The 26998-nt window shown below is 36.5% G+C and overlaps 1 protein-coding gene across 1 annotated transcript in view; it reads right to left on the reverse strand.

The window, feature by feature from the left end:
• Positions 1-2409: 2409 nt before the first annotated feature.
• LOC135127992 (ER degradation-enhancing alpha-mannosidase-like protein 3) overlaps positions 2410-26998 on the reverse strand; it is a 52504-nt gene continuing 27915 nt past the window's right edge. The window contains exon 7 of the mRNA XM_064054758.1: positions 2410-3929. Coding sequence (XP_063910828.1) covers positions 2628-3929 — 1302 coding nt within the window. The 3' untranslated portion in view covers positions 2410-2627. The remainder of the gene's footprint in view (positions 3930-26998) is intronic.

The raw sequence follows: 26998 nt of genomic DNA on the forward strand, positions 1-26998 counted from the left end.
CCCTCAGTCTAACAACCAACGTAAAATTCATCACGACTGAAATCGAGACGGATGGGTGGAGCTTATCTTTGGCTTTCTTTTTACTTAATACATTTAGTTTTCTTTGAACAACACGATACTCAAAAACATTATTTTAATTTCTTATAGAGAAATAAGAATTTTGCAGTTAGGATCCGCCCCCTTGACTCACGACGAATAAAACAAATCATTGGAATTGAGACAGGGTGGGCGGGCGGGGCTTATATTTTGCCTCTTTTTTCCTAATACAGTATAACCTCTATAATCCGAACCCACGATTATCCGAAAATCCGGTAATCCGAACAGAGGTTAGTTGAAGTCGAAGTCTCTTTAATCCGAATAAAAACTCTGCAGTCCGTACTGAACTTGGAAACATGCACCGACATGCAAAAATGACGCAATATTTGATCAATATATTTAGTTAAATTTCGAAAATTGTCGAAAATGCGTCGAAATTTGCATAAGGGGGATATACCTATAGTGAAAATTTTCATTTTTGAGAAAGTCGTCTAAAAATCCAGGGATATAGATCCCGACGTGCTGATTCAAAAAATATAGCGTGTTTACGGTCACGGAGCAATAAAAAAAATAGGTGTGACATTTGAATTTTTTGAAATTTTAAAAAATTGCGACATTTCAGTGGGTGATTCTGGTTGGAGTTGTCGAAGAAATGAGGCCGGAAGTGACATCTGCGGCCCGAAATATATAAGAAAATGTATTTAGTTAAATTTCGAAAATCGTCAAAAATGGGTTGGAATTTGCATAAGGATACATATTGAAAACAAGCTATACACAGTGAAAAATTTCATTTTTGAAAAAGTTGTCTAAAAATTCTCAAAAAATCCAGGGTTATAGATTTTGACGTGGTGATTCCAAAAATACATATAGCGTGTTTATTGTAACGGAGTAATATTTTTTGGAATATACATATTGATTATTATGCATTGTTGCTTAAGAAAACTTTATTTTTGTTTAATAAAATTAAAGTTCATTTCTTGAAGTTTGTTTTTACCAATGTATGAAATTGTTATTCAATTCCCTTTCATATTTTTGGGAAAATTGCTTATCCGAACAAATCGCTAAAGTGAATACACCTTTTCCCCAATTAATTCGGATTATCGAGGTTATACTGTATGTGTAGTCTTTTTTTCACAACTATTTATACTATAATTAATAACATATCGAGGACCGCGCGCTTAATGATTTTTCCTGTATATTTTTTTATACAGGGTGGATCACTAAGCGCGCGGTCCTTCGTATCTAATCAATTATTAAAGATAGAAAGACATGTCAGAGTCTGAAGTTTAGTAGTTCTTTGAATTCCATACACTAAAATTATTGGCAAGTAGTAGCCCCGCCCACCCGTCCTTTATTTTCTTAAAGAAAATGTCATTCGCGAAAAATCATATCTTGGCAATTACTAGCCACGCCCGTTATTTTATCAAATTTAAATAACAATTATTGGGGAGGGGATAAACAGATAAATTTTCATTAATGATTTACTATGGTTCCGGTAATCTTAAAATGTTCGCAATATTTCAGAGCATTCGGTTTTGCAGTTTCAGTGTTAAATTGCTCAACACGGATTCATAAACCACAAGTGCGGGGATTATTTTATAAAATTTTAATTACATTTACTACGGTAAATTTTGGAGATGACGTCATCCCATTGTTGTTGTGGGTGATTAGATAAATTCTGGTTATTGTTTCACTATCTATACATAATTATAATATACATTACAGTTTGACAACAATGATCTAGTAGCTTCTGAGATTATCTGTCTAATAAAAAAATAGACAGATGGCAGACCTATTTTTTGTACTCTATAGGCAATGACACGTCGCGAAAATATGGAAGTACCAAGTCGCCCAATGGACTTGATCATTTGTAATAATTTCTCGGTAAGTAAAACCGATAAAATCGTTACTAAAACATTATTTTATTGCAGATAATAAATAAATGCAGTATATATTATGTTGACACTTGATTTATTATTAAATCTCAAACAATAAATATCTGCCTGTCATTTGGAAGTAGATTTAATCTTAACTACTTAAGTTTTAAGGGCAGCGTATTAGTTTTAATTGAATTTCGTAATTCCCAATATCGGAAATGCAGTCCCTTTTACACAATAATAATTAATTTTGTACGCTTTTCGATTTGTAGTTAGTTTTGTTCGTTTAGATCGTTTTCCATTTGTTAGTCTCCAGACGCTTATGGAAGCATTTTATTAGGGTCCGAAACTACTGGACTGCTTGTTGTCAAATTTTATAGATATGCTATTTAAGTTTTATAAATAACATTCTTCTATACTTGTTGTTTATGATTTCGCCTTGATTTTTTCCCCTAGGCAACTAAATTTTCGCAAATATACACCAATTTTGTAATAAAATTTATTGTTTTATGTTCAACATTTTAATATAATAATATAAAAATATTCTCACAATTTTGTTTTTACAGATAATTTTATAAATAGAGTATATACAATTATGCAATGTACACGTGGTAAACAGTGTATTTACAAAAAATGATATAAAGTATACCACCGAAAACAAATGCTGCGCTCCTATGAGACCAATCGAAATAACAAAAATTATAAATGTTTCAATCATAATTCGTCGACTGCGTGATTAATTTTCGTTTTAATATGTTCACTATCACTATGAATTTCACTAGAATCCCTATCCTTCTCCTCAGGCTTGATCTCACCTATCACCAAATCATCATCGCTCGATTCTAATTTTTTCGCAACGGTCTCTAAATGTTCTTTTTTAAATTTAACGTCCCTCACTACACTGTTAAGCACGGAACTCAAAGCCTTCAAGGTTTCTTTATCCTCCAACTCCGCCAACTCGTCCTTGTCCAAACTGATGCCGTCTTTTGCCAACTGATTCAAATCCGCGAGAATAGAGAGAACTTTGACGTTTTCTTCGACTTTTATTAAGGAATCTTGTTTATTGGCGTGCTCGATGGAGAGCTGATTGAGCAACCACTCAGCTTGCTTAACCGTATCTTGCACCCGTTTATCCTCCATGGGATCGTCGCTCAACGTCTGGTAGTAAATCCTCAAAATGTTCAAAGGAACAAACAGTTCCTTACTTTCGGAAGTCATTATCGATTTGAGGAGATCTTTGCGAACTTGGACCCACTGCGGTGTCGTGACCGTGTCGTCGGAACTCTTCTCCTGACTCCCCTCCTGACTCTCCTCGAACGTTATCCTAATCTTGTCCGAACCGATACTCGCTTTAAAATTTCCCACTTGTACCGACTTCGTAAACGCAATCCCCGTATGCTTATTCAAAAACTCCTGGACGGACACTTTCAATTTATAAAACATGCTTTCTTCTTCGCTCTGACCCCAGGCCTCTCCTTCCTTGAATTCGCTCAGCGTGACTTCGATGCTGGGGTCCCTCGACAAGGCGAACAGCAGCTTCGACGCGTCCTGCGCGAACAAGAACACCGTGGGTATAGTGACGTCGTCGGTGCCGTCTCCGGACATGGAGAACATGGGGGAGGTGGCGGCGTTGCTGCCGGGGGTGTTGTCGATGATGATGGCCCCCACGGCTCCATGCTTTTGTACTTTTCGTGCTTTGTCCACGAACATGCAGTCTCCTCGCTCCATGATGGCGATCTTGCCCTTGATGGCCTCGGTCTGCACCAGCTCGCTGCAGGCACGGAAGGGGTGGATGATCATGGTGCGAGCTGTGACTTTCTGGTCGCCGAGCAGGTTCTTGCCGAATTGGGAAGGGCCGGCTTGAACGGTGAGCACTTGGTCGGTGCCGGTGGCGTCTTTGATGGTGAAGGTGACCGACTGCGGAGACGCGTCAGGTTGGTGGTTTTGGATCTTGGAGAGTTCCATCATTTCTTGCATGAAGAGGAGGCCTTCTTCGCCGTCGGCGGTCGAACGAGCCTGAAGAGAAACAAAAAAAAATTAGCATTATGGTGCTGTAAGACACTATTTTTGTCTACTAACAAAATTTAAGGGTCCCATTAGGGTTATTTAAGTTAACAACGGTATAGGGTTGGCAATCTTGGGTAAATTTCAGGGTTGTAATTAGGAAAATGGTTTTCCTCGGAAATTTATTCAATGGTTTCTATTTACTCACACCCAGTTTATTAAATAAAATTATTATGATTATTATTACTATTATTATTTTATGCAGCTAATCTTGTCAACGACAACGAATTAAAGTTGTTATAAAGAACAATAGCACCACACCGCTTACAACTAGACTAGACTGCAGTATAGATACGGCCCTGTTCAGTCGTAGGCTACTGCTAAGCTGTAATTATAACAATACACTAATACATAAGTGTTTTTCTTCCTATTTGTTCTATTATGATTATTTTATTTTTATTATAAAATATTGAATGACAGTATTTTCACATAAAGTAGGACAGTACACTAAAATTAATAATTATCTTCACTTCTGTTCTGTTTAGTTTTACAGGAAATTATTTTGTAAATACGAACGTAGACTAATTCTGATTCTGGATGTAACTTGATAACCCCAAGACATTAATTAATGGTGTAGTTTTTCGTACATTTTTAAAAGTACAAATAGTGAAAATGAAAATTAACACCTTTTTTCACAAAACAATTGGTCTAAAGAGTTTAGACAGTACTTCCCTCGCTGTCGGAAACGTGACGACTGCATGTCTATTATGTTTTTTTTTCGCAGTAGATTTCATTATTTTTTTGAGTCACCCGGTATATGCAAATTCAAAAAATATGAATGGAATGATACATTACAAGTACAGACTCATCATATTTTGTATATTCTAGATAGGATTTATTCGGCAAACTTCTGAGCTGACGTCATCAGTTTTTTGTAGAAGATAACCAAATATATTTTGACTAAAAATTTATTATGCTCTTTATAACCTTAAAACATTTGCAAGATTTCAAAACATTCGGTTCTGGAGTTCCTGATTAAATCAATAAAATACATTTACCCATTCATTAATTTTTTTGGGTCACCCTGTATATGCAAATCCAAAAACTATGAATAGAATGATAAATCACAAGAAAAGACTCATCATATTTTGTACATTTTAGATAGGATTTATTTAGCAAAATTTTGTGGTGACGTCATAAATTTTTTAGGGGGGATGAGCAAATACATTTTGATCAAAAACTTACCATGCTTATGATAACTTTAAAACACCTTCAAGATTTCAAAGCATTCGGTTTTGGAGTTCATGAGTAAATCAATAAAATAAATTTACGCATTTATTAATTTTTTTGAGTCACCCTGTATATGGAAATCGAAAAAATTTGAATGGAATGATAAATGACAAGAAGACACTCACCATATTTTGTACATTTTAGATAGGATTTATTCGGCAAAATTTTGTGGTGACGTCATAATTTTTTTTGGGGGGGATGAGCAAATACATTTTGATCAAAAACTTACCACGCTTAACTTTAAAACACCTTCAAGATTTCAAAGCATTCGGTTTTGTAGTTCCTGAGTAAATCAGTAAAAAAATTTACGCATTCATTAATTTTTTTGAGTCACCTGTATATGCAAATCCAAAAAATATGAATGGAGTGATATATCACAAGCACAGACTCATCATATTTTGTACATTTTACATAGGATTTATTTGGCAAACTTTTGAGCTGACGTCATCAAGATTTTGGAGGGGATAACCAAATATATTTTGAGTAAAGATTTATGATGCTCTTTATAGCCTTAAAACATCTGCAACATTTCAAAACATTCGGATTAGCAGATTCAAAATTAAATTGCCAAATGTTGTTTTATAATTTTGATTTTTTTTCCAAAAATCTGGACGTTTCGGGTAAAAACTCAATTCGGAGTCGTAAACTACATGTTTAGGACTATATTATTTTATACAATTTAAAACCCATTTACTATGTACAATTTTGAAGTGACGTCATCACATTAGTGGTGGGGATGATTAGACAAATTTTGGTTAGCGTTTTACCATCTACATGATATTCCTAATAGAACTACAAAATTTCACAACAATCGGTCCAGTACTGTCGGAGATTATCTGTCTAATAAAAATCCGGGACGGCAGACAGACGAACAGACGGACAGACAGACGGAAATGGGATACCTATTTCTTCGTCTTCTAGGGGTCATGAAAGATCGAGAAAACGTAAAAGTAGAAAGTCGGCCGACGGACTCGATTACAATACTTCCTTTGCTTACGCTCGGAAAGTAAAAAAGACAAATTACCGCAGCATGAATGTTCTGGAGATATAGTGCAACTGCGAGTATTGTAATCGAGTCCGTCGGACAACTCTTGATTTTTACGTTTTCTCGACGTTTCATGACCTCTAGAGTACGAAGGAATAGGTCTCCTGTTTCCGTCCGTCTGTCTGCCGTCCGGATTTTTATTAGACAGATAATCTCCGAAATTACTCGCCGATTGTTATCAAGTTTTATATTAGGAATATCATGTAGATGGTAAAACACTAACCAAAATTTGTCTAGTCATCCCCACGAATAATGTGATGACGTCACTTCAAAATTGTACATAGTAAATCGGTTTTAAACTGTATAAAATAACACAGTCCTAAGCATATAGTTTATGACTCCGTGTTGAGTTTCTACCCGAAATGTCCAGATCTTTGGAGAAAAAAAATAAAATTATAAAACATTTTTCAATTTAAATTTGAATCTGCAAAACCGAACGCTTTGAAATCTTGGAGGCGTTTTAAAGTTACCACAAGCATGGTAAATTTTTTATCAAAATGTATTTCCTCGTCCCTCCTAAAAAAATTATGACGTCACCTCAAAATTTTGCTGAATAAATTCCATCTTAAATGGACAAAATAGGATGAGTTTATACCTGTAATTTATCACTGCATTAATATTTTTTAGATTTGCTTATACAGGGTGACTCAAAAATTTAATATATCAGTCAATTTATTTTATTGAATAAATCAAGAATTCCAAAACTGAATACTTTGAAATCTTGCAGACGTTTTAAAGTCATTATATAGTAAATTATTAATCAAAATATATTTATTCCCCCCAAAAATTGATGACGCCATCTCAAAATTTTGCCGAATAATTTCTACCCAAAATGTGCAAAATATGATGAGTTTATTCATATTTTTATATTTGCTTGAATAGGTGGCTCAACAAAATTAATGAATGAGTGAATTTAAGGTATTTTATTGATTAAATCAAGAACGGCTTACTCTTTTTTCCCAGAAAATTTTGGGAATACAATACTGTTATTTTTGATTAATGTTGAGTACGTCATCACAATATTGTGTAAAGAAAAAACTAAACTCAAAAATGCTGGATATGTTTCATTGTACTTAAGGTGCGAGGGAAGTTCTGTCGAAACAACGTTCGACCAATTTTTTGTACATTTGATGGTTGTGTGTGACGTCAAAAATAAAAAATTAAAGTTTCTATCATTCAGCATTTTTATTATACCCCCCCCTTACGACGCCTATGGGTTTTCTAGTATGTAGTATGACTTATCGCGGCTGGACGGCGTTCGCTGGAGAAGAGCCTGGAAGCGGATGTTGGGACGGGTGTTCGAGAACAAGACTAGAAGCGGTGATGGAGACCTTCGAGAAGGGCCGCGCGACTGTTTAGATGGGAACCACGGTCGAAGTGATAATTTATCACTTCTGATAAATGTCATTGCGTAGCTTTTAAATGCAAAAGTTTGCATTTATTCTTTGCATATAAGCTTATTAAATGCTCAAAAGTTTACAATTACCTTAATTTTAAGAACTTATAACTCAGAATTACGATTTTGAACTTCTATTTTGACATCAATTTCGAGGTTATGTCTCCAATAAGAGCTATCGAGAAAATATCACTCCATGAAGACTTGATTTCGTGACAGAATCGAAAAATGTGACACAAATGTAGCATCTCAACCAATCAGCAAACGAGATTTTATCGCTATCGAGGTTCTTTCGATCGAGAAACAAAATCGCACCCCAGGGGTGCGATTTTGTTTCTGATAACGAGAGATGAATTTCGTGTAAATCGAGTTATTAAGAAATAAATTTTTGAGTTTTACCCATGCCGATTTTATTCGCCCGTTCAACGTAACAATAAAAAAAAAAAATGCGATTTTTATTTTCTGATTATTTATATGTATATGAAATAAAAACCAGTGGCGCGAGGAATTTCTTTAAAATCTAAATATTGAAAAGCCAAAGAATCGAGCAATCGGAACATCAAAAAAATTGAAACATTGACAAATTCAGAAATCGAAAACTTGAAAAATCTAGGAATCCAAAATTTGAAAAATAGAAAAAATAAAATGTTAAAATATTAAACACCGGAAAATCGAAACATTAAAAAATCATAAAAAATGGAATATTTTAAAAAATGAAGAATCGAAAAATTGAAAAAACGAAAAAATCAAAAATGACTAAACTAAAAAGTTAAAAAATTCGGAAATCGAAAAGCCGAAAAGTCGAAAAAGCGAGAAATCGATACATGAAAAGATCGACAAATCGAAAAGTCAAAAAGTTGAGTAAGCGAAAAATCGACAAGTTGACAATTTAAAAACGCCAAAAATTGAAAAATTGAATGATAATCGAGAAATTGAAGAATTGAGAACTTTAAAAATTGAATCATTAAACGAACAAAAAGTTGAAAAATCCCAAAATTGAAATATCGAAAAATTGAGAAATCGAAACATCAAAAGAACGAGAAACTGAAAAGTCAAGAAGTCGAAAAATCGATCAATTAAAAATTCGAAAAAGCGAGAAATTGAAAAATCAAAAAATCGATTAATCGAGAAAAATCGAAACCGAAGCTGCAAAAACAAAAATTCCAAACTGAAATATTGTAAAATTGAGAATTTTAGAAATCGAAACTTTGAAATGAACAAAAAACTGGAAACTCCCAAAACTGAAATACCGAAACGAAGACATCAAAAAATTGAAGAATCGTAAAACTCAAAATTCACGTTTTCGCAGTTTTTTGATTCAAAAATTTCTAAACTGAAACGTTAAAAAATTGGGGAATCGACAAGTCGAAAAATGAAAACATCCGAAGTCGAGAAATAAAGTCAAGAAGTCGAAAAATTGAAAATCTGAAAAATTGGAAAACTGAAGAATTGAAAATGTGAAAAATCGAAGCATGGACAAATAGAGAAATCGAAAATTTAGAAACGCCAAAAATTAAAAATTGAATAATCGGAAAATAAAATAATCCAGAAATCGAAACCGCTTACGCTCGGGAAGTAAAAATCGAAAAATTGAAGGATCGCAAAATTGAAAAACTCCAAAAGTGAAACATGTACATATCGAAAAATTAAGAAATCAAGACACTAAAAAATTAAAATGTCGAAAAATTCAACAATTGAAAAACTGAAAAATCGAGAAATGGATAGATAAATTAAAAGATCGAAAAAGCGAGAAATTGAAAAATGAAAAAATCGATTAATCAAGAAATCTAAAAATTTAGAAGCGCCAAACATTGAATAATCGAAAAATTAACAAAAAACTGGAAACTCCCAAAACTGAAATACCGAAACAAAGACATCAAAAAATTGAACAATCGAAAAACTGAAAATTCAAGCTTTCGCAGTTTTTTGATTCAAAAATTCCTAAACTGAAACGTTAAAAAATTGAGAAATCGACAAGTCGAAAAATGAAAACATCCGAAGTCGAGAAATAAATAAAGTCAAGAAGTCGAAAAATTGAAAATCTGAAAAATTGGAAAACTGAAGAATTGAAAATTTGAAAAATCGAAGCATGGAGAAATAGAGAAATCGAAAATTTAGAAACGCCAAAAATTAAAAATTGAATAATCTGAAAATAAAATAATCGAGAAATCGAAACCGCTTACGCTCGGGAAGTAAAAATCGAAAAATTGAAGGATCGCAAAATTGAGAAATTCCAAAAGTGAAACATGTACATATCGAAAAATTAAGAAATCAAGACACTAAAAAATTAAAATGTCGAAAAATTCAACAATTGAAAAACTGAAAAATCGAGAAATGGATAGATAAATTAAAAGATCGAAAAAGCGAGTAATTGAAAAATGAAAAAATCGATTCATCAAGATCTCTAAAAATTTAGAAGCGCCAAACATTGAATAATCGAAAAATTCACAAAAAACTGGAAACTCCCAAAACTGAAATACCGAAACGAAGACATCAAAAAATTCAAGAATCGAAAAACTGAAAATTCAAGCTTTCGCAGTTTTTTGATTCAAAAATTCCTAAACTGAAACGTTTAAAAATTGGGAAATCGACAAGTCGAAAAATGAAAACATCCGAAGTCGAGAAATAAATAAAGTCAAGAAGTCGAAAAATTGAAAATCTGAAAAATTGGAAAACTGAAGAATTGAAAATTTGAAAAATCGAAGCATGGAGAAACAGAGAAATCGAAAATTTAGAAACGCCAAAAATTAAAAATTGAATAATCGGAAAATAAAATAATCGAGAAATCGAAACCGCTTATGCTCGGGAAGTAAAAATCGAAAAATTGAAGGATCGCAAAATTGAAAAACTCCAAAAGTGAAACATGTACATATCGAAAAATGAAGAAATCAAGACACTAAAAAATTGAAATGTCGAAAAATTGAACAATTGAAAAACTGAAAAATTGAGAAATGGATAAATTAAAAGATCGAAAAAGCGAGAAATCGAAAAATAAAAAAATCGATTAATCCAGAAATTAGGGATGTACCGACTAGTGGCCGACCGGTCGGATAAGCCGACTATTCGGCCGTTTTTCATCGTCGGCTGGCAGTCGGCGACTGGTCGGCTAATCAGCCGATCGGTCGGCTTTTTTTTATTAAAATTGAAATAGTATATAAAACAATTAAACCCGGTTTACAGAACCTCAATTAAATATTTATTTGCGATTTAATTTTTAACACCGCGTATAAGTACCATGTGATCGACTCTACGCCAATCAGACGTCGCTAATGGCCTTGTTAAATGCGCTATCAACTTAATCTCAGTTAAAATATTGTTTAAGCTGACCCTAAATTGTGTTATTCTTTATTTTTGTACTGAGTTACTACAAAAAATTAAATGTTAGAATTATCCAAACAAATTTAACACATTTTTTGGAAAACAAAAGGAACTTTAGTTATTCCTTTTATTAAAATAAAACAAATTTTACGGTAGTCATAGAAACAGAAAAAAAAAACACACTGTCTGTCGCATTTATAAACCGGTATTAGCAAAGCCGAACAGTCGGCCGACTAGTCGGTTTTTACTGGCCGAACAATCGGCTAGTCGGTTAGTCGGCCAGACCTACAGTCGGTACATCTCTACCAGAAATCTAAAAATTTAGAAACGCCAAACATTGAATAATCGAAAAATTAAAAAAAAAAGAAAAATTGAAAAATCGACAACTTTAAAAATCGAAATATTGTAGGAATAAAAAACTGAAAAATCCCAAAACTGAAATTTCGAAAAGTCAAAACATCGAAAATCGAGAAATCCAATCATCAAACGATAGAGAAATCGAAAAATTGAAAAACTGAAAAATCGAAGCTTGCAAAAATAGTTGAATTGAAAATTTAGAAACGCCAAAAATTAAAAACTGAATAATCGAAGAATTTAAAAATCGAAAAATGAAAACACTGAGAAATCGAACATTTGAAAATTCGAGAAATTGAAGAATCGTAATATTGAAAAACTCCAAAACTGAAATATCGAAAAATTGAGAAACCGAAACATCAAAAATTAGAAAATCGAAAAAATTGGTGGGTTATTTTAAGAAAACTCTCCTCGCCCCTGAAGTACAATATAACAAACCCAGTTTTTTAGAAAAATTATAAAATTTGATTATGCGAATTTTATTTTTTGTAATAGTACCCTTGGAAGTTAAAATAAAATTTTGTGACGACGTCATCAACATTTTTGAGTGGGATACACACATATATTTTGATTAAAAATTTACCATGCTTACGATAAGTTTAAAACGTCTGCAATATTTCAAAGCATTCGGTTCTTCAGTTCCTGATTTTATCAATAAAATAAATTGACTTTTTCATTAATTTTTTGAGTCAACTTGTATAAATAATTCTAAAAACTGTAAGTGCGTTGATAAACCATAAGTATGCAGTCATAATATTTTGCATATTTCAGAGATTTATTTGTCAAAATTTACAAGATTTCAGAGCATTCGGTTTTGCAGTTCAAAAGTTAAATTGCAAAATATTGTTATGCAGTCTTGATTTTTTTTTCCGAAAAATCTGGATGTCTAGGGTGAAAATTCGACACGGATTGACACACCACAAGTGCAGAGTATCTTTTTTAATAAAATTACTTCCTTTCCTTAGCTTACGCTCGGGAAGTAAAAACGGAAAGTCAAGAAATAGAACAATCGAAAAATCGATTAATCGAGAAATCTAAAAATTTGGAAAAGCCAAATAATGAATAATCGAAAAATTAAGAAATGGAGGAAATAAAAAATTGAAAAGTCGAAAATCGGAACAATTGTATTTTGAACTTTTTTTATTTCAAAAATCTGGATGTCTAAGGTAAAAATTCAACACGGATTCATAAACCACAAGGACTATGTTACGCTTTAAGATTTATTCGACAAAATTGTCAGATGACGTCATCAATTCCTGGCAAGGAGAATCAACAGAAAGATTTTGATTAACCATGCTTTCGTTAACTTTAAAACGTTTGCAAAATTTCAAAGCCAAATTGTGAAATGTTATATAATTCTGCTTTTTCCAAAAATCTGGATACCCAGGCCAAAAACTCAACTCAAATTCATAAACCACAAATGAAGGAGTATCTTATTTTATAAAATTTAATTAAGATTTAAATAACGTGGTTGCATTGTTGGTGGGCATAATTAGACAAATTTTGGTTCGCGTTTTACCATCTACGTGATATTCCTAACACAGGTACAAAATTTGACAACAATCGGTCCGATAATTTCGGATATTATCTGTCTAATAAAAATCGACAAAAACAAACGACAGATAGAAACGGAAGACCTATTTTTCCGTGTTCGTGGGGTCATGAAACGTCGAGAAAACTTTTGTTAGCTTACTCTGGGAAAGTAATAAAACTTAAAAACTTTGTGTTTTTACTTTAGCACCGTAACCTAGGGAATCAATGATAAAAGGTCAACCAAAATTTGTTTCATCATCCCCACCAATAATTCAATAATCACTTCCAAAAAACTTGAAAGACGTTATTTAAAAATTTTGTTAAATAAAACTCATTTGAAACGTATGACTTATATTTTGAAATTTGTATTTACATATAAGTATACTTCGTACAGGGACCGTTTTTTCGGCACACCTTCTATTTTTTAAAGCGCCTTGAATTTCAGCTCAATCCTTCTTTCTTTGGCGTTTGAAAAATGTTCTATCACTGCATCATTAAAACCGACAAAATTTTTCACAAGGGACTTTTCAATACTCAGCATTGCCAAAGCTGTAAGTCTTTCTTGTTGCATGGTATTCCATAAAAATGTCTTTATTCTCTTCGAAGTTGAGAAACACCGTTCGCTCTCCATAGTTGTCATTGGTAACGTGCACAAAATATTTAGTAGTTTAACACACTCCGAAAAAGTTTCCGACAAGTTATTGTTCAGAAAGAACTGTAAAAGCACTATTGCACCAGCATTACTGCTTGCAAAATCGTCACGACTGTATAAAACTTCCAGTTCTGTTTTCAACTTGTTGGTGTTAATCTCTGAATACGCCTGAACTGTATTGAAAACGTGATGCGGAAAATTGGCCCTGTATTCTTCGAACTTGTCTGTATAGAAAAGCTGGGAGGCTACTAAATAATTTGTAAATTTGAAGCGTTCTTGTACTTCTGAAAGAACAATGTCGCATATTTCTATGCCTACACGACGTTTTACGTTATTTTCCTCATCCATTCTTTGTCTTTTTGGTAAATTTTCGGCCGAAGTTGTAGGAACATCGGGACTTCTAACCAAATTTGATCTTATTATTTTAATATTTTCTTTAAACTCTGTTATACACCGTTTCACACTTATAACATCAACATTTCTTTTTTGCAGTTGTTCAGAAAGAATATCGCAATGTGGCAACAGCGTATGGAAAAATTCAAGCCAATATATGAAATCTTCATTGCATAGATAATTTTTCAAACTCTCAGCTTGATTGAGAGTGTTTTGGTCGGTCTCATTGTCTACTATTCTATCAAGACACGTCAAAATTTCGTTTTTAAATGTATACACACTTTCAACACACCCTACGTTGAAGTCCCATCTGGTCAGTCCCGCTTTTGGTAATCGTTCTGTCACTACGTCATCCAATACAGAAATTCTCTCAGGACAATTTGAAAAAAAAATCGAAAAAGCGTGTAAGTTAGCAAAGAAAATTTTGACTTGTTTTTCTTGAGACGCAGCTTTTCTCATTATTAAATTTAACTCGTGGGAATAACAATGGACAAAATTTGCTGATGGATACTTCTCTTTTATCTCCGCTCGAACTCCTGCAAATTTTCCGGTCTTCACTGACGCGCCGTCGTAGCTCTGACCCACTAGTTTTTCCGGATTTTTCGAAATATCCAACCAATCGAGAACTTTAAAAATTTCGTCACTCAGGTTCGTAGTCTTTGAGGGTTTAATAAGGCCAAAAAATCGTTCATATATTGAACCATTAAGAACGTATCTAAAAATAAGCACAATCTGCGTTTTTGTCGAACTGTCCGTCGTTTCGTCAACTTGAATAGCTACAAAATTTGACGCAGCGATTTCAGATTTGATTTTGTCGTGACATACAGCAAACATGGAATCAAGCAACTCATTCTGAATTACTTTAGAAGTTCCATTAAAAGCAGCGTTTTTCTCTAAGTGCTCTTTAAAAATAATGTCAAGTTCCGCCACGAAGTTAATTAAACCACCAAACACACTGGGATTTTCCGAATCTTCATTTTCCTCATGTCCTCTCCTTAACGCCAGCTCAAACGCGCCACAAAATTTGATGCAATCGAGAATTTTCGATACCAGATAACGATTTTTTTTTACGTTTTCGTTGTGTTGTTGAACTGAATTTCTGAAGACGCTGTCAAGCTGAATGCGAATGTCTATCCTACCGAGAGTTGCAAAACTCATTACATTATGTAAGTGTTCAGTTGATAAACTGTGTTTTTTCACTTTTTCTTTTAAGTGTTTTAAATCAGTCACACCGACTTTACACCACATTGTATCGTCCGAAAACAAAATGCAAGCGAAACAAAAAAACGCATTCTTCTCGCTGCATCCACATATCCAGTCACTCAATTCATACATCGATTCGCGGAAGTAGCGGTTGACGTCTTTAGATTTTTCTTTCGTTGTTTGGATAATATTCACTTTGGGTAGAGGCCGACCACCGTCTTTGAATTCCAAACGCTTCTCATTGGTTAACTTATTTTCAGCTTTGAGACGCTGTATTTCTTGAATTACCGATGACATTTCGGGTTCGTAATTACAGAAACTATAAAAATGAAACAAATTGTACAACCGAACTCGGACCGTCGCAAAAATATCAGAATGAAGCAGACGTGGGCTGGGCTTATGATGCGCGTTCCTCAATTACCAATGGCGTGGCGTGAAAAGGCGTCCAGGGAAAATATTTATTTCGATAAAAGTTTTAAAAGAAATATTAAATATTTTTTTTTTTTTCTTAAGAGGACGCTTCATTATTTCATTGAATGTATGATAATTGATTCCACTTATTATTATTGGTCTAATTAATATTTTTAATATCGTGGAATGCCCTGGACAATGGAAGCAGTCTTGCAGGTTCGTGGGGGAAATCCCCATTATTGACGTCCTTAAACACTGATTTTGCTTTTTTTGGAAAGTTTAATTTTTTTTCTATTAAAATATATATTTTTTAGTTTATAAAAAACGGGTGGTCCGTTTTTTGTGCAGCTAAGTGTAGTTGTTTAATATGAATGAAATGCATCAGCTGAACTTTTGACACTTATTAATTTACTTAAAACACTAAACTCATATTTTGACGCCGCCACTGCTGCGTGACCTTCCCTTCGAATGCAAAAGTGGACTCGCCGAACCAAGATGCCGCAACAGCGCAGATCACGTGATGTCTGCTTCGTTTTCATAGGAGCTCCAGTTATGGTGATTGCCGAAAGCAATTCGTCGAGCTTCGGTGGGACGTGGTCATTGACCGCTTAACTCCCATTCAAAGGAAATCTCTACGTTTAACACTCCGAACTCCGGCCGAGGTCAATATTTGTAACACTGAATTGAATAGAACGTCGTCTTATTGCTGAATTTTGTGGAATTTTTTGTAGTGTAATTATTCTCTGGTACCGGGAGTTACATCCGGTGTAAAAAAAAAATGTAGTTAACTGTCAACAAATTTAATCCTCATTTTTCTTTGCACGAGATGTTACATAAAATGTGCTGCCAAATATTCACTTGTATTATTTCTCTTTACTTCGTGAACATAAGGTAATAAGTATGTGTTGTAATTTCATGTTTTCTTGACGTTTTGTAATCCTACAATATGAAAAAGTAGTTCTCCCGTTTCGTCTGTCTGTTTTCCGTGGTCTATTATTTTATTACTCTAAAACCACTGATTTAACAGTTGCGAAATTTTGAATGTTTTAACGAAATTATGTAGATCGAAAAATTGTAACCATAATTTGTCTAACCATTTCCACCAAAAATTTGATGACGCCATCTCATTTTTCGAAACTTGGCCAAAGACATTTTGTTATAGATCTCGATCCCCAGATTTTATTTTCGGTTTCATTTCGTCGAAAAATCCCACCACTTTTCTAGAATCGCCAATTGAAATGTGGGAAATTTTAGCATTTTTAAAAAATTTGACGTTCAGATCGAATATTTCGAGAATCGTACTATAATTAAAGGACATTTTCGATAAATTGAGTTTGTTATTGTTAAATTGTTGACTGAAATTTTTTTTTAACACTGAAAATGTCAAATTCAAAATTTTTAAAATAATTCTGGTCAACATTTTTCGGTTCACACAGTTAATTTTCAGTTCACTCAGTTTTGGGGATATCAAGGATTTTCAACTATACACTGAGAAAAGTATTTCTTTTCGTTTGAATTAAATTGTGCTTTAGAATGTGAGATGATTTTAATAGTGTGAAACAGCAAAAAATAATTGTTTTAAGCGTAAACTAATTACTAATTATTGATTTTAGCAAAATGTTAGGTTTTTTAAACAGATACATTGTTTTTTTGCTAAAAATGAAAATTGCATTGCACTTAAAAGACGATATACATGTGTCCCCAAAATTTTACTTGTAGCTAAACTGGAAATTTTGACAATTATATTTTAACTCGCACTGTCAGATGTGCCGTTTTTCAAAACTGTGACGTTATATAGTTTTAAGCAATGACGTCATATGTTCAAAAAATCAATAATTAAAACTGTCAGTTTTATTTCCAAACGCGTTCTTTATGTTTGTTTAAAATATTAGATTAGGTTCAACTAATTTCTGGTCGATTTTCCAATATAGTTAGGTTTCGAGTTAAAATTAAAGGACATTTTCGATAAACTGTGTATATTTCTTATTGTTGAAGTGTTGATTGAAAATTATTTTTTAATCAGTGAAAAAGTCAAAATCAAATTTTTTAAAATAAATCTGGTCAACATTTTTTGATTGACCCAGTCAATTTTCAGTTCACTCACTTTTGGGGATATGAAGAATTTTTCAACTATACACAGAGAAAAGTATTTCTTTTCGTTTGAATTAAATTGAGACGATTTTGATAGTACGAGAAACAAACAATTCAATTTTGTAAGCCTACGCTAATCATATTTTTCTTGGTTCTTTAAATAGGTAAATTATTGATTTTTGTTAAAAATGAAAATTGTGTTAGTCCTTAGAAAACTATATACAGGTGTCCCCAAAATTATATTTGTAACTAGACTGGAAAATTTGACTATAATATTTTTCAACTCACACTGTTAGTTGTGCCAGAATTTTCGTTGATTTTTAGGCCATTTTTCGAAAGTTCAGTTTTTCAATCCTTATGAAATTTTTAATCGTTTTTTGACCACCTTCAAAAATTAGCTAAAGATATGTGTTGCAGAGTCCAAACTCTAGCAGTTATTTTAGGCTTCAGAATCGCCAATTAAAATATGGCAATTTTTAGAATTATTAAAAAATTTGGTTTACAAACGGAATATTTCAAAAATCTTGATCTGGAACAATAAAATCTTTGTATTTTTCGAATTGGCACGTTGGCATCTACACTTCAGATTTTTTGTGCATTTTTTGACAACTTTTTCAAAAGCTTAATTTTTGTAAATTTCGACCCTCAGAAGTGATTTTCGGCTGCATTTATTTGAAAATTACTTAATCTTTTTTCCAGAATTGTCAATTGATATAGCAATTTTTATGCAACCTCCGAAAAGTTATAAAATTAAATTTTGAAATTTTTTCTTTGTACAAAATTTTGAGATGACGTCATCAATTTTTTGACAGCGGGTAAACGGATACGTTTTTATTAACAATTTACAATGATTACAATGACCTTAAAACATTGCAAGTTTTCAACTCGATTTGGAGTTTCAAAACTGATGTAAACTCAGTACGGATTTATAAAACAAAAGTGCCTAAGAATCTCATTCTAGAAAATTTAAATACCATTTACTACTGTGAATTTTGGAGATGACGTCATTACATTGTTTGTGGGAATGATTACGCAAATTTTGGTTAGCGTTACTAACTACTACTCAATATTCCTAACATACATACAAAATTTGATAACAATCGGTCTATTTTTTCGTACTCTAGGGGTCATGAAACCTAGAGAAAACATGAAAGTAGCCAGTCGCACGACGGACTCGACTACAATACTTCCTTAGCCTATGCTAGGGAAGTAAAATTCTTCAATATCACTATTCTCACTATCTTCTTCGACCTCGATCATTATGAAAAACTGATGAAAGTTTTTTCCAGGATATTTTCTTATTTTTGACACATTATTACTCCCGAGCGTAAGTTAAGGAAGTATTGTAATCGAGTCCATCGGTTTTAAATTTTATAAATTAGAATATTTCTGCACTTGTGTTTTATTAATCCGTGCTGAGTTTTTACCTCAGACAACCTGGTTTTTGACGGGGGAAAACACCAAAACTGTGTAACAACTTCTTGCTTTCTTTCAGTGTGAAGAAACTGCAAAACTGAATGTTCTGAAATGTTGTAGATTTGTTAAGGTTATCACAATTGAGAAGGGGTGGGTGGGTGGGGCTCTAATTTTACCCATTTTTTCTTAATATACGAAGTTTTTTTTTCCAACAAGAAACTGAAAACATGTTAACTATCATTCTGTTATTGAAATAAAACTCTATATTAAAAAAAAAAAAAAAAACAAAAACAAAGATTAAACAAAAAAAGACGACTACCTATATTAAGAAAAAGGGTAAAATATAAGGCCCGCCCACCCACCCTATCTGTATTCTGATGATTTTTTTCATTCCTAATCAGACCGAGGGGCGAAGTTTAATTGTAATTTGTAATATCAAAATTTTTCTAGAAAATTCTACCCTTTTAAAAACATATTTCATAATATAATTTCTGGAAATGAGCTCACGATGAATAAGAAATTCATCACAATTGAGAAGGGGTGGGTGGGTGGGGCTTATATTTTGCTGATTTTTTCTTACGAAGTCTTTTTTCCCAACAATAATCTAAAAACATGTTAACTATCATCCTGTTATATAAATAAAACTATATTAAAAAAAAAAAAAAAAGATTAAACAAAAAAAGACGACTACCTATATTAAGAAAACGGGCAAAATATAATGGTAAATCGCAAATGAAATTGTATCCATTCCCCTCTCCCTAAAATCGATGACGTCATCTTACAATTTGGCCGATAAATTCTGGATGTTGGTCAGTTGCACGCCGCGGTTAGTTTGCTCCATGTGGTAGGTGTCTAATCTCTAAAAAGTTCATAGGACACTTGTGCGCTAATAGAGGATTATTATCAAGGTTATTATTGCTTAAAGGTACCTAGTTGATAAGAAGCCTATATTATAGTTCCATGAGTTTACTTTTGTAAAAAATGCTTCTTACAGATTTGTAAAAAAAAGGAAAATTTAATTTATATAGATATTTGATGATTTAATAAATACGTGTGTAATTGTGTGCAAGTTAAATTATTATTTAACCAAGTACTTATTTATTTTAATGTAACTACCTAAACCACCTAAACTACGACGACAGGCAACAAGTGTTTATGATATTGTTACGAAATACACCCTTACGCCGCCCCAGTACGACGCCTATGGCGGTCGAGAGCCTTCTGGACGTACGCACGGCGCTGATGGGTGAATCATCGCTGTTGACGGCCGAGAGGCGGGCGCATAAAGACAGATCTGGAGCCGTCTCGAAGCAGCGTCCAGGGGAATCGCGAAGCGGAGTCGCGATGGATGTTCGTGAAGGATCTCGATCAAAGAATATGAGTTTAAATAGAGGCGACCGTAGGTAATGGATTCATTCATCCAGTGAAGACAGTCGAGAGCGCCGGAATAATTTCTGTACATATTCGTCGCAATATATAGTGTTGTAATTCGACCTGAAGAAATAAATTTTTTGAGTTTTACCAACACCCGATTTATTATTCGTCCGTCAATCGTAACACTGATGTCAGAAGTGGGATTAATTGTGAAATAAATCGGGATTCGAATTTGGTTGGTGCTACTAGGGGAGACCGGAACAAAGTGAACTTTCGAGAAAATTCTCTCCCGCGGTAAGAGTGGAATAACGGAATTAGACTTTCATCACCTGACATTGGCTTCGAGAATTGACATCTGCCAAGGCTCTAGAAGTTTCTAGAAGAAAAATTTTATGCCGACTACCACAAGAGCGCAAACAGCCAACATGGAGGAACAACTGACAAAAATGATGAAAATGTTGAGCGAAAATCAAAGAATAATGGAAGAAAGTAGAAAAGAAGATCGAAGAATAATGGAAGAAAATAGAAAAGAAGATCGCAGAATAATGGAAGAAAATCAAAGAATAATGGAAGAAAATTTAAAAGCTATGCAAACTACACTTTTGAACAGCCGAAGCGAAATCCTCCAAGTCGTGCGAAATGAAGTGGACGAGATGAGAAATGAAATGGAAAACAAGATCAAGGAGCTCGAAGAAAGGTTGCAAACACCACGACCTACAATTGCGACCCCTGCAGAATTCAGTCCGGTGAGAGTTCAACCCCCTATTTTCGATGGGCAGACGTCGTGGACTACTTATAAGAAGCAATTTGAAGCTGCGGCCTTGTCGAATAGCTGGAATGACCAACAGAAAGCGACCGCTTTGGTAGTAGCACTACGAGGTGCGGCCCTGGAGATTCTACAGACATTATCAGAAGAGAACCAGAAGGACTATACCGCTTTGACGACCGCCCTCGAACTCAGATTTGGAGATGAACACCTCCGGCAAGTTTTCGTAGCGCAGCTTAAATCTAGGATTCAGAAGAGTAGTGAATCTCTTCAGGAGTTTGCGGCTGATGTTAAACGTTTGGTACACCTCGCCTATCCTGAAGCTCCGCAAGACTTCCAAGACAGACTGGCAGCAGAAACCTTCGTAAACGGCGTAAGAGATAGTGAGGTAAGAAGAGTCCTGCAAATCTCCGGGTTCAAGAAACCATCCGAGGCGCTGATTCGAGCGTTAGAAGTGGACGCCGCATACAACAGCTCACCTCGTTCCAACGTTAAGATACGAGGCATTGGGGTTGAGGGCGAAGTAAACCCTATTCAAGAGAGTCTCGACAAAATGAGCGAGAACTTTGAGAAACTCGCCCGCGAAATAATTGCCGAAATCAAGACGGGCAGTTCTAGACAACATGGAGGGCGCCTAGAATGTTACAGGTGTGGGCGTCAAGGGCATGTTAGGAGGGATTGCCGTGTTAGATCGCCAGCGCCGATGAGGAGATCGCAGCCGCGACCTCCTCTACATCAGGAGCAGGAAAACTAAAGGCAGTCGGTATCTCGGGGCGCGTACTGGCTGCTAAAAGAGAAGCCCCAACAACTGTAATGGTTAGAAGTATCGCGGGGAGCGTCGACAGTCCGACAATCAGCGGAAAAATCAATGGACGGGAATCGAAGATCATCATCGACACAGGAGCCGAAGTGTCCCTTGCACGCAGATCCAGGTTACAAAATTGCCAAATTAAATCAGTACGTACCGCCACGAATGTGAAGACGGTCACGGGAGAAACAACACCGGTTCTGGGTACAGCGGTGGTGAATGTAGAGCTCGGTCGACTCCGAATAAAGCATGAAGTTCTGGTGGCGGAAATCGCTGACGATTTCATTCTGGGTATGGACCTAATCAGCCGGTATGGTTTAATGATCGACCCAGAACAGAAAATTCTGCGTTTCGGAGCCGAAGAATTTGTGTTGGGACGTCCGAATGTGGAAGCTGCAACGGTCAGACTAGTGGTCTGTCAGACAACGAAGGTAGATGGTAATGCAGAAGTCATCGTCCCCGCCAGAGTAGAGACGAACCCCGGATACAGTTTGGGGATGGTGCAGCCGGCACATGACTCGACCCACAAGCTCCTGATCGCGAGCACCCTAGTCAAAACCGATCGTGACATACCCTTACGTGTGGCAAACGTGTTTCCCAATGCAGTCAATATTAGAAAAGGGGAGATTATCGGAATGTGTGAGCCAGTCGCCCGAGTATTGAACTGCGAGGAAGAAGACGTTGAGAATGAGTCTAAGGAAGGGGATACCAAAGGCTTGGAGGACAACTGGGACCAGCTGTCTGCTCGTGATAGAAAACTGGCCAAAGGACTCATTCGTAGGCACCGTAATGTCTTCGCCTCAGAGGAGGAACCATTCGGGAAGACCAACATCGTAGAACACCGAATAAACACTGGTGACACGCAACCGATCCGTCAGGCTCCTCGAAGACTACCCCTAGCCAAACAAGAAGAAGCTACAAGACTCGTGGACAACATGTTGAGAGATGGGGTAATTGAAGAATCCAACAGCGCGTGGTCATCTCCAGTAGTCTTGGTTACCAAGAAGGACGGGACTACCCGATTTTGCGTCGATTACAGGAAACTGAACGACGTCACGAAGAAAGACAGTTACCCCCTTCCTCGAATAGACGATACCTTGACGACCTTATCCGGCTCGGCGTGGTTTTCGACCTTGGACTTGAAGAGTGGCTACTGGCAAGTAGGTTTGCACCCGGACGACAAAGAAAAGACTGCGTTCTCCACCGGAAGTGGCCTCTATCACTTCACCGTTATGCCCTTCGGATTATGTAATGCGCCAGCAACATTCGAGCGGCTGATGGAGATGGTGCTGAAAGGATTGACATGGAAGACCTGTCTGGTATACCTCGACGACGTCATGATTATGGGCAAAACGTTTGACGACCATCTGAAGAATCTCGAGGAGGTGCTAGAACGAATGGAGAAGGCTCGTTTGAAACTAAATCCCAAGAAATGCTCGCTCTTCCAGAAAAGAGTCGAATTCCTGGGCCATATCGTGTCGGAGAAAGGAATAGAAACCAACCCGACGAAAGTTCTTGCTATCCGGGATTGGCCCATACCAAGAGACAAGCATGAACTACGAAGCTTCTTGGGACTCTGCACATATTACCGACGATTTGTAGAAGGGTATGCCGACATCGCAGCACCGTTACACCAACTGACGGAGCAGAAGGCGACTTTCAAGTGGAGCAGTACATGTGAGATGGCCTTTAAGAGACTGAAGACGGCTTTGTGCACCAGCCCCATTTTGGCTTACCCCAGGGACAAAGGAATGTTCGTCCTCGATACCGATGCGAGTAACTCGGGAATTGGGGCCGTATTGTCGCAGATACAAGATGGGGAGGAAAGGGTTATCGAATATTTTAGCAAATTACATTCCAAACCAGAGAGAAATTACTGTGCCACAAGGAAGGAACTACTAGCCATTGTCAAAGCCGTCAACCACTTCCACAAGTATCTATACGGACAGGAGTTTCTGATCAGGACCGACCACGCTGCCCTCTCGTGGCTACTGCGGATAAAGAATCCCGAGGGCCAAGTAGCGCGTTGGCTGGAACGACTACAGCAGTACCACTTTAGGATCAAACACCGAGCGGGTCGACTTCACAACAACGCTGACGCTTTGTCAAGGCGTCCGTGTGGAGAGTGCAAGCACTGCGACAGGATCGACGCGGAAGAAGGGAACCTGCCCGTTCGTCGGACGATTTTTGAGCAAGATGAAGAATGGACAACGGCGCGGTTAAAGCGTGAGCAAGAAGCAGACGACATAATCGGACCAATACTAAAGTGGAAGGAGGAAGGAGTCGAACGACCCGGCTGGGCAGAATTGTCCGACCAATCCCCCAGTTTGAAGGCATTATGGGCCCAATGGGATTCCTTGGTCATGGAAAATGGGCTCTTGAAGCGAAAGTGGGAGAGTCCTGATGGGCGTACCTCTAAGACGATGCTGGTCCTCCCCAAGGTAAAGGTTTCCAAGGTCTTAGAGGAAGTTCATGCCGGAACATCTGGAGCCCACTTCGGAGTGAACAAAACTTTGTCGAAAATCCGGGAGAGGTTTTATTGGGTAGGTCATCGTGACGATGTCGAAAGTTGGTGTCGCAAATGTACGACGTGTGCGGCCAGCCAAGGTCCTCATACCAGGGCGAGGGGAAAGATGAAGAAATATAATGTTGGGGCACCTTTCGAAAGAATCGCCATCGATGTGGCCGGTCCGTTCCCTGTAACAAACGACGGCAACAAGTTTATCCTGGTGGCTAGCGACTACTTCAGCAAGTGGCCAGATGCCTATGCCATTCCAAATCAGGAAGCCGTCACGGTCGCGAAAGTACTGGTTGACAATTGGATCAGTAGGTTTGGCGTCCCCTTGGAACTTCACTCAGACCAGGGACGCAATTTCGAATCCAACGTCTTCCAAAGAGTGATGCAGCTACTGGGAATACGTAAGACAAGGACAACGCCACTACACCCACAGTCCGACGGCATGGTGGAAAGGTTCAATCGGACTATGGAGCAACACCTTTCGAAAGTGGTAGAAGAGCACCAAAGGGATTGGGACCAGCACCTTCCACTATTCCTGCTGGCCTACCGCGCAGCTATCCACGACACCACGGGCCAAACACCTGCTCACGTTGTATTTGGGAAGGAACTGCGGCTGCCCTGTGACCTAGTCTTTGGATTGCCATCCGAAGAACCAATGGAAGTACGTGACTACGTGGACGAACTGAAAGAGAAGTTGGTCAACGTGCATGAACTAGTGAGGGGCCGGATCAAGATTGCCAGTGACCGAATGAAGACCCGTTATGATGTGAAGGCCAACTGTGGCGGATTCCAGGAAGATGACTTAGTGTGGCTGTATAACCCCCGACGGAAGAAGGGACGTTGCCCAAAACTGGCTCCTGACTGGGAAGGTCCATACACTATCGTCACTAGAATAAATGACGTAGTTTATCGGATCCAACGTGGACCAAAGACGAGGATGAAGATCGTTCATCTCGATCGACTAAAACGGTACGAAGGAAACAACGAAGACGCTTCCGATCGGGACGATCGGATTTGAAGAGGGGGGCAGTGTTACGAAATACACCCTTACGCCGCCCCAGTACGACGCCTATGGCGGTCGAGAGCCTTCTGGACGTACGCACGGCGCTGATGGGTGAATCATCGCTGTTGACGGCCGAGAGGCGGGCGCATAAAGACAGATCTGGAGCCGTCTCGAAGCAGCGTCCAGGGGAATCGCGAAGCGGAGTCGCGATGGATGTTCGTGAAGGATCTCGATCAAAGAATATGAGTTTAAATAGAGGCGACCGTAGGTAATGGATTCATTCATCCAGTGAAGACAGTCGAGAGCGCCGGAATAATTTCTGTACATATTCGTCGCAATATATAGTGTTGTAATTCGACCTGAAGAAATAAATTTTTTGAGTTTTACCAACACCCGATTTATTATTCGTCCGTCAATCGTAACAATATATATAATCCTTAAAACTATATGCAATTTTTTTTTACCGTTGCGCGCAACTGTCCCTTGCCTCTGTGGCAGTTTGCGTGCAACTATTCGGTGGGATGAGGACCACCTGCAGAGTTTTCTGACCGTGGCGCGCAACTGACCTATGCCTTAAATCTTATTAAATTGCCATATTAAAAATGACTATTCTGCAAAATCAAGCTTAAAATAACTTCTAGGGCTTGAATTCTTTTTTATCAAAGTCTCCAAAGTGGTCGAAAAATGATCAAAAATTTCACACATTGAAAAACATTTCCCACATTTTAGTTGGAGATTCTGGAAAAGTGGTAGGATTTTTCGACGAAACGAAGCCAGAAATAACTTTCGAGGATCGAGATCTAAAAGAAAATATTTTTGGCTAATTTTCGAAGGTGGTCGAGAAATGAGACGACGTCATCAAATTTTTAGTGGAAACGGTCAGACAAATTATGGTTAGCTGTCAAATCGGTAGTTGCAGAGTAGTAAAAGCGTCAGTAGACCATACAGACAGACGAAACAGGAGAACTACTTTTTCATATTCTAAGATTTACGAAACGTCAAGAAAACATGAAATTGCAACACATACTACCTTAGGCTTATGAAGTAAAACGAAATTGAAAACAAAAATACAAGTGAAATAACTTTCGACCAATTTTTACTTCCCGAGGGTAAGCCAAGGAAGTATAATAATCGAGTACATCGGACGAATGGCAACTTTTATATTTTCTCGACGTTTCATGACCCCTAGAGTACGACAAAAGTAGTCTCTAGTTTGATTTAACTGTTTCACAACAATATGGTCCTAAAAGTGTGGTGTACCAATTCGCTTTGAGTTTACCGTATAATAACGGTTTACCATTAGGGTAAGGCATCCCGGTTGTGGTCTAGTGGTTACGAGTCAGGAATGCGAACTGGACATTGCGCGTTGGGATTCCAAACTTGGCCTTTATTTTTTTTTTCTCTTGTTCTCTGGCATTGTGTATTTATTATCTCTATTTATGACGCCATAAGAATTTTTTACTGATGAAATTACATCACTTCCTCGAAAAGGTGAGAATACGCCACTCTA

This window comes from Zophobas morio, unplaced genomic scaffold, assembly GCF_036711695.1.
Source record: "Zophobas morio isolate AGI-343-1 ecotype UQ-CSIRO unplaced genomic scaffold, CSIRO_AGI_Zmor_V1 ptg000012l, whole genome shotgun sequence".
NCBI lineage: Eukaryota > Metazoa > Arthropoda > Insecta > Coleoptera > Tenebrionidae > Zophobas > Zophobas morio.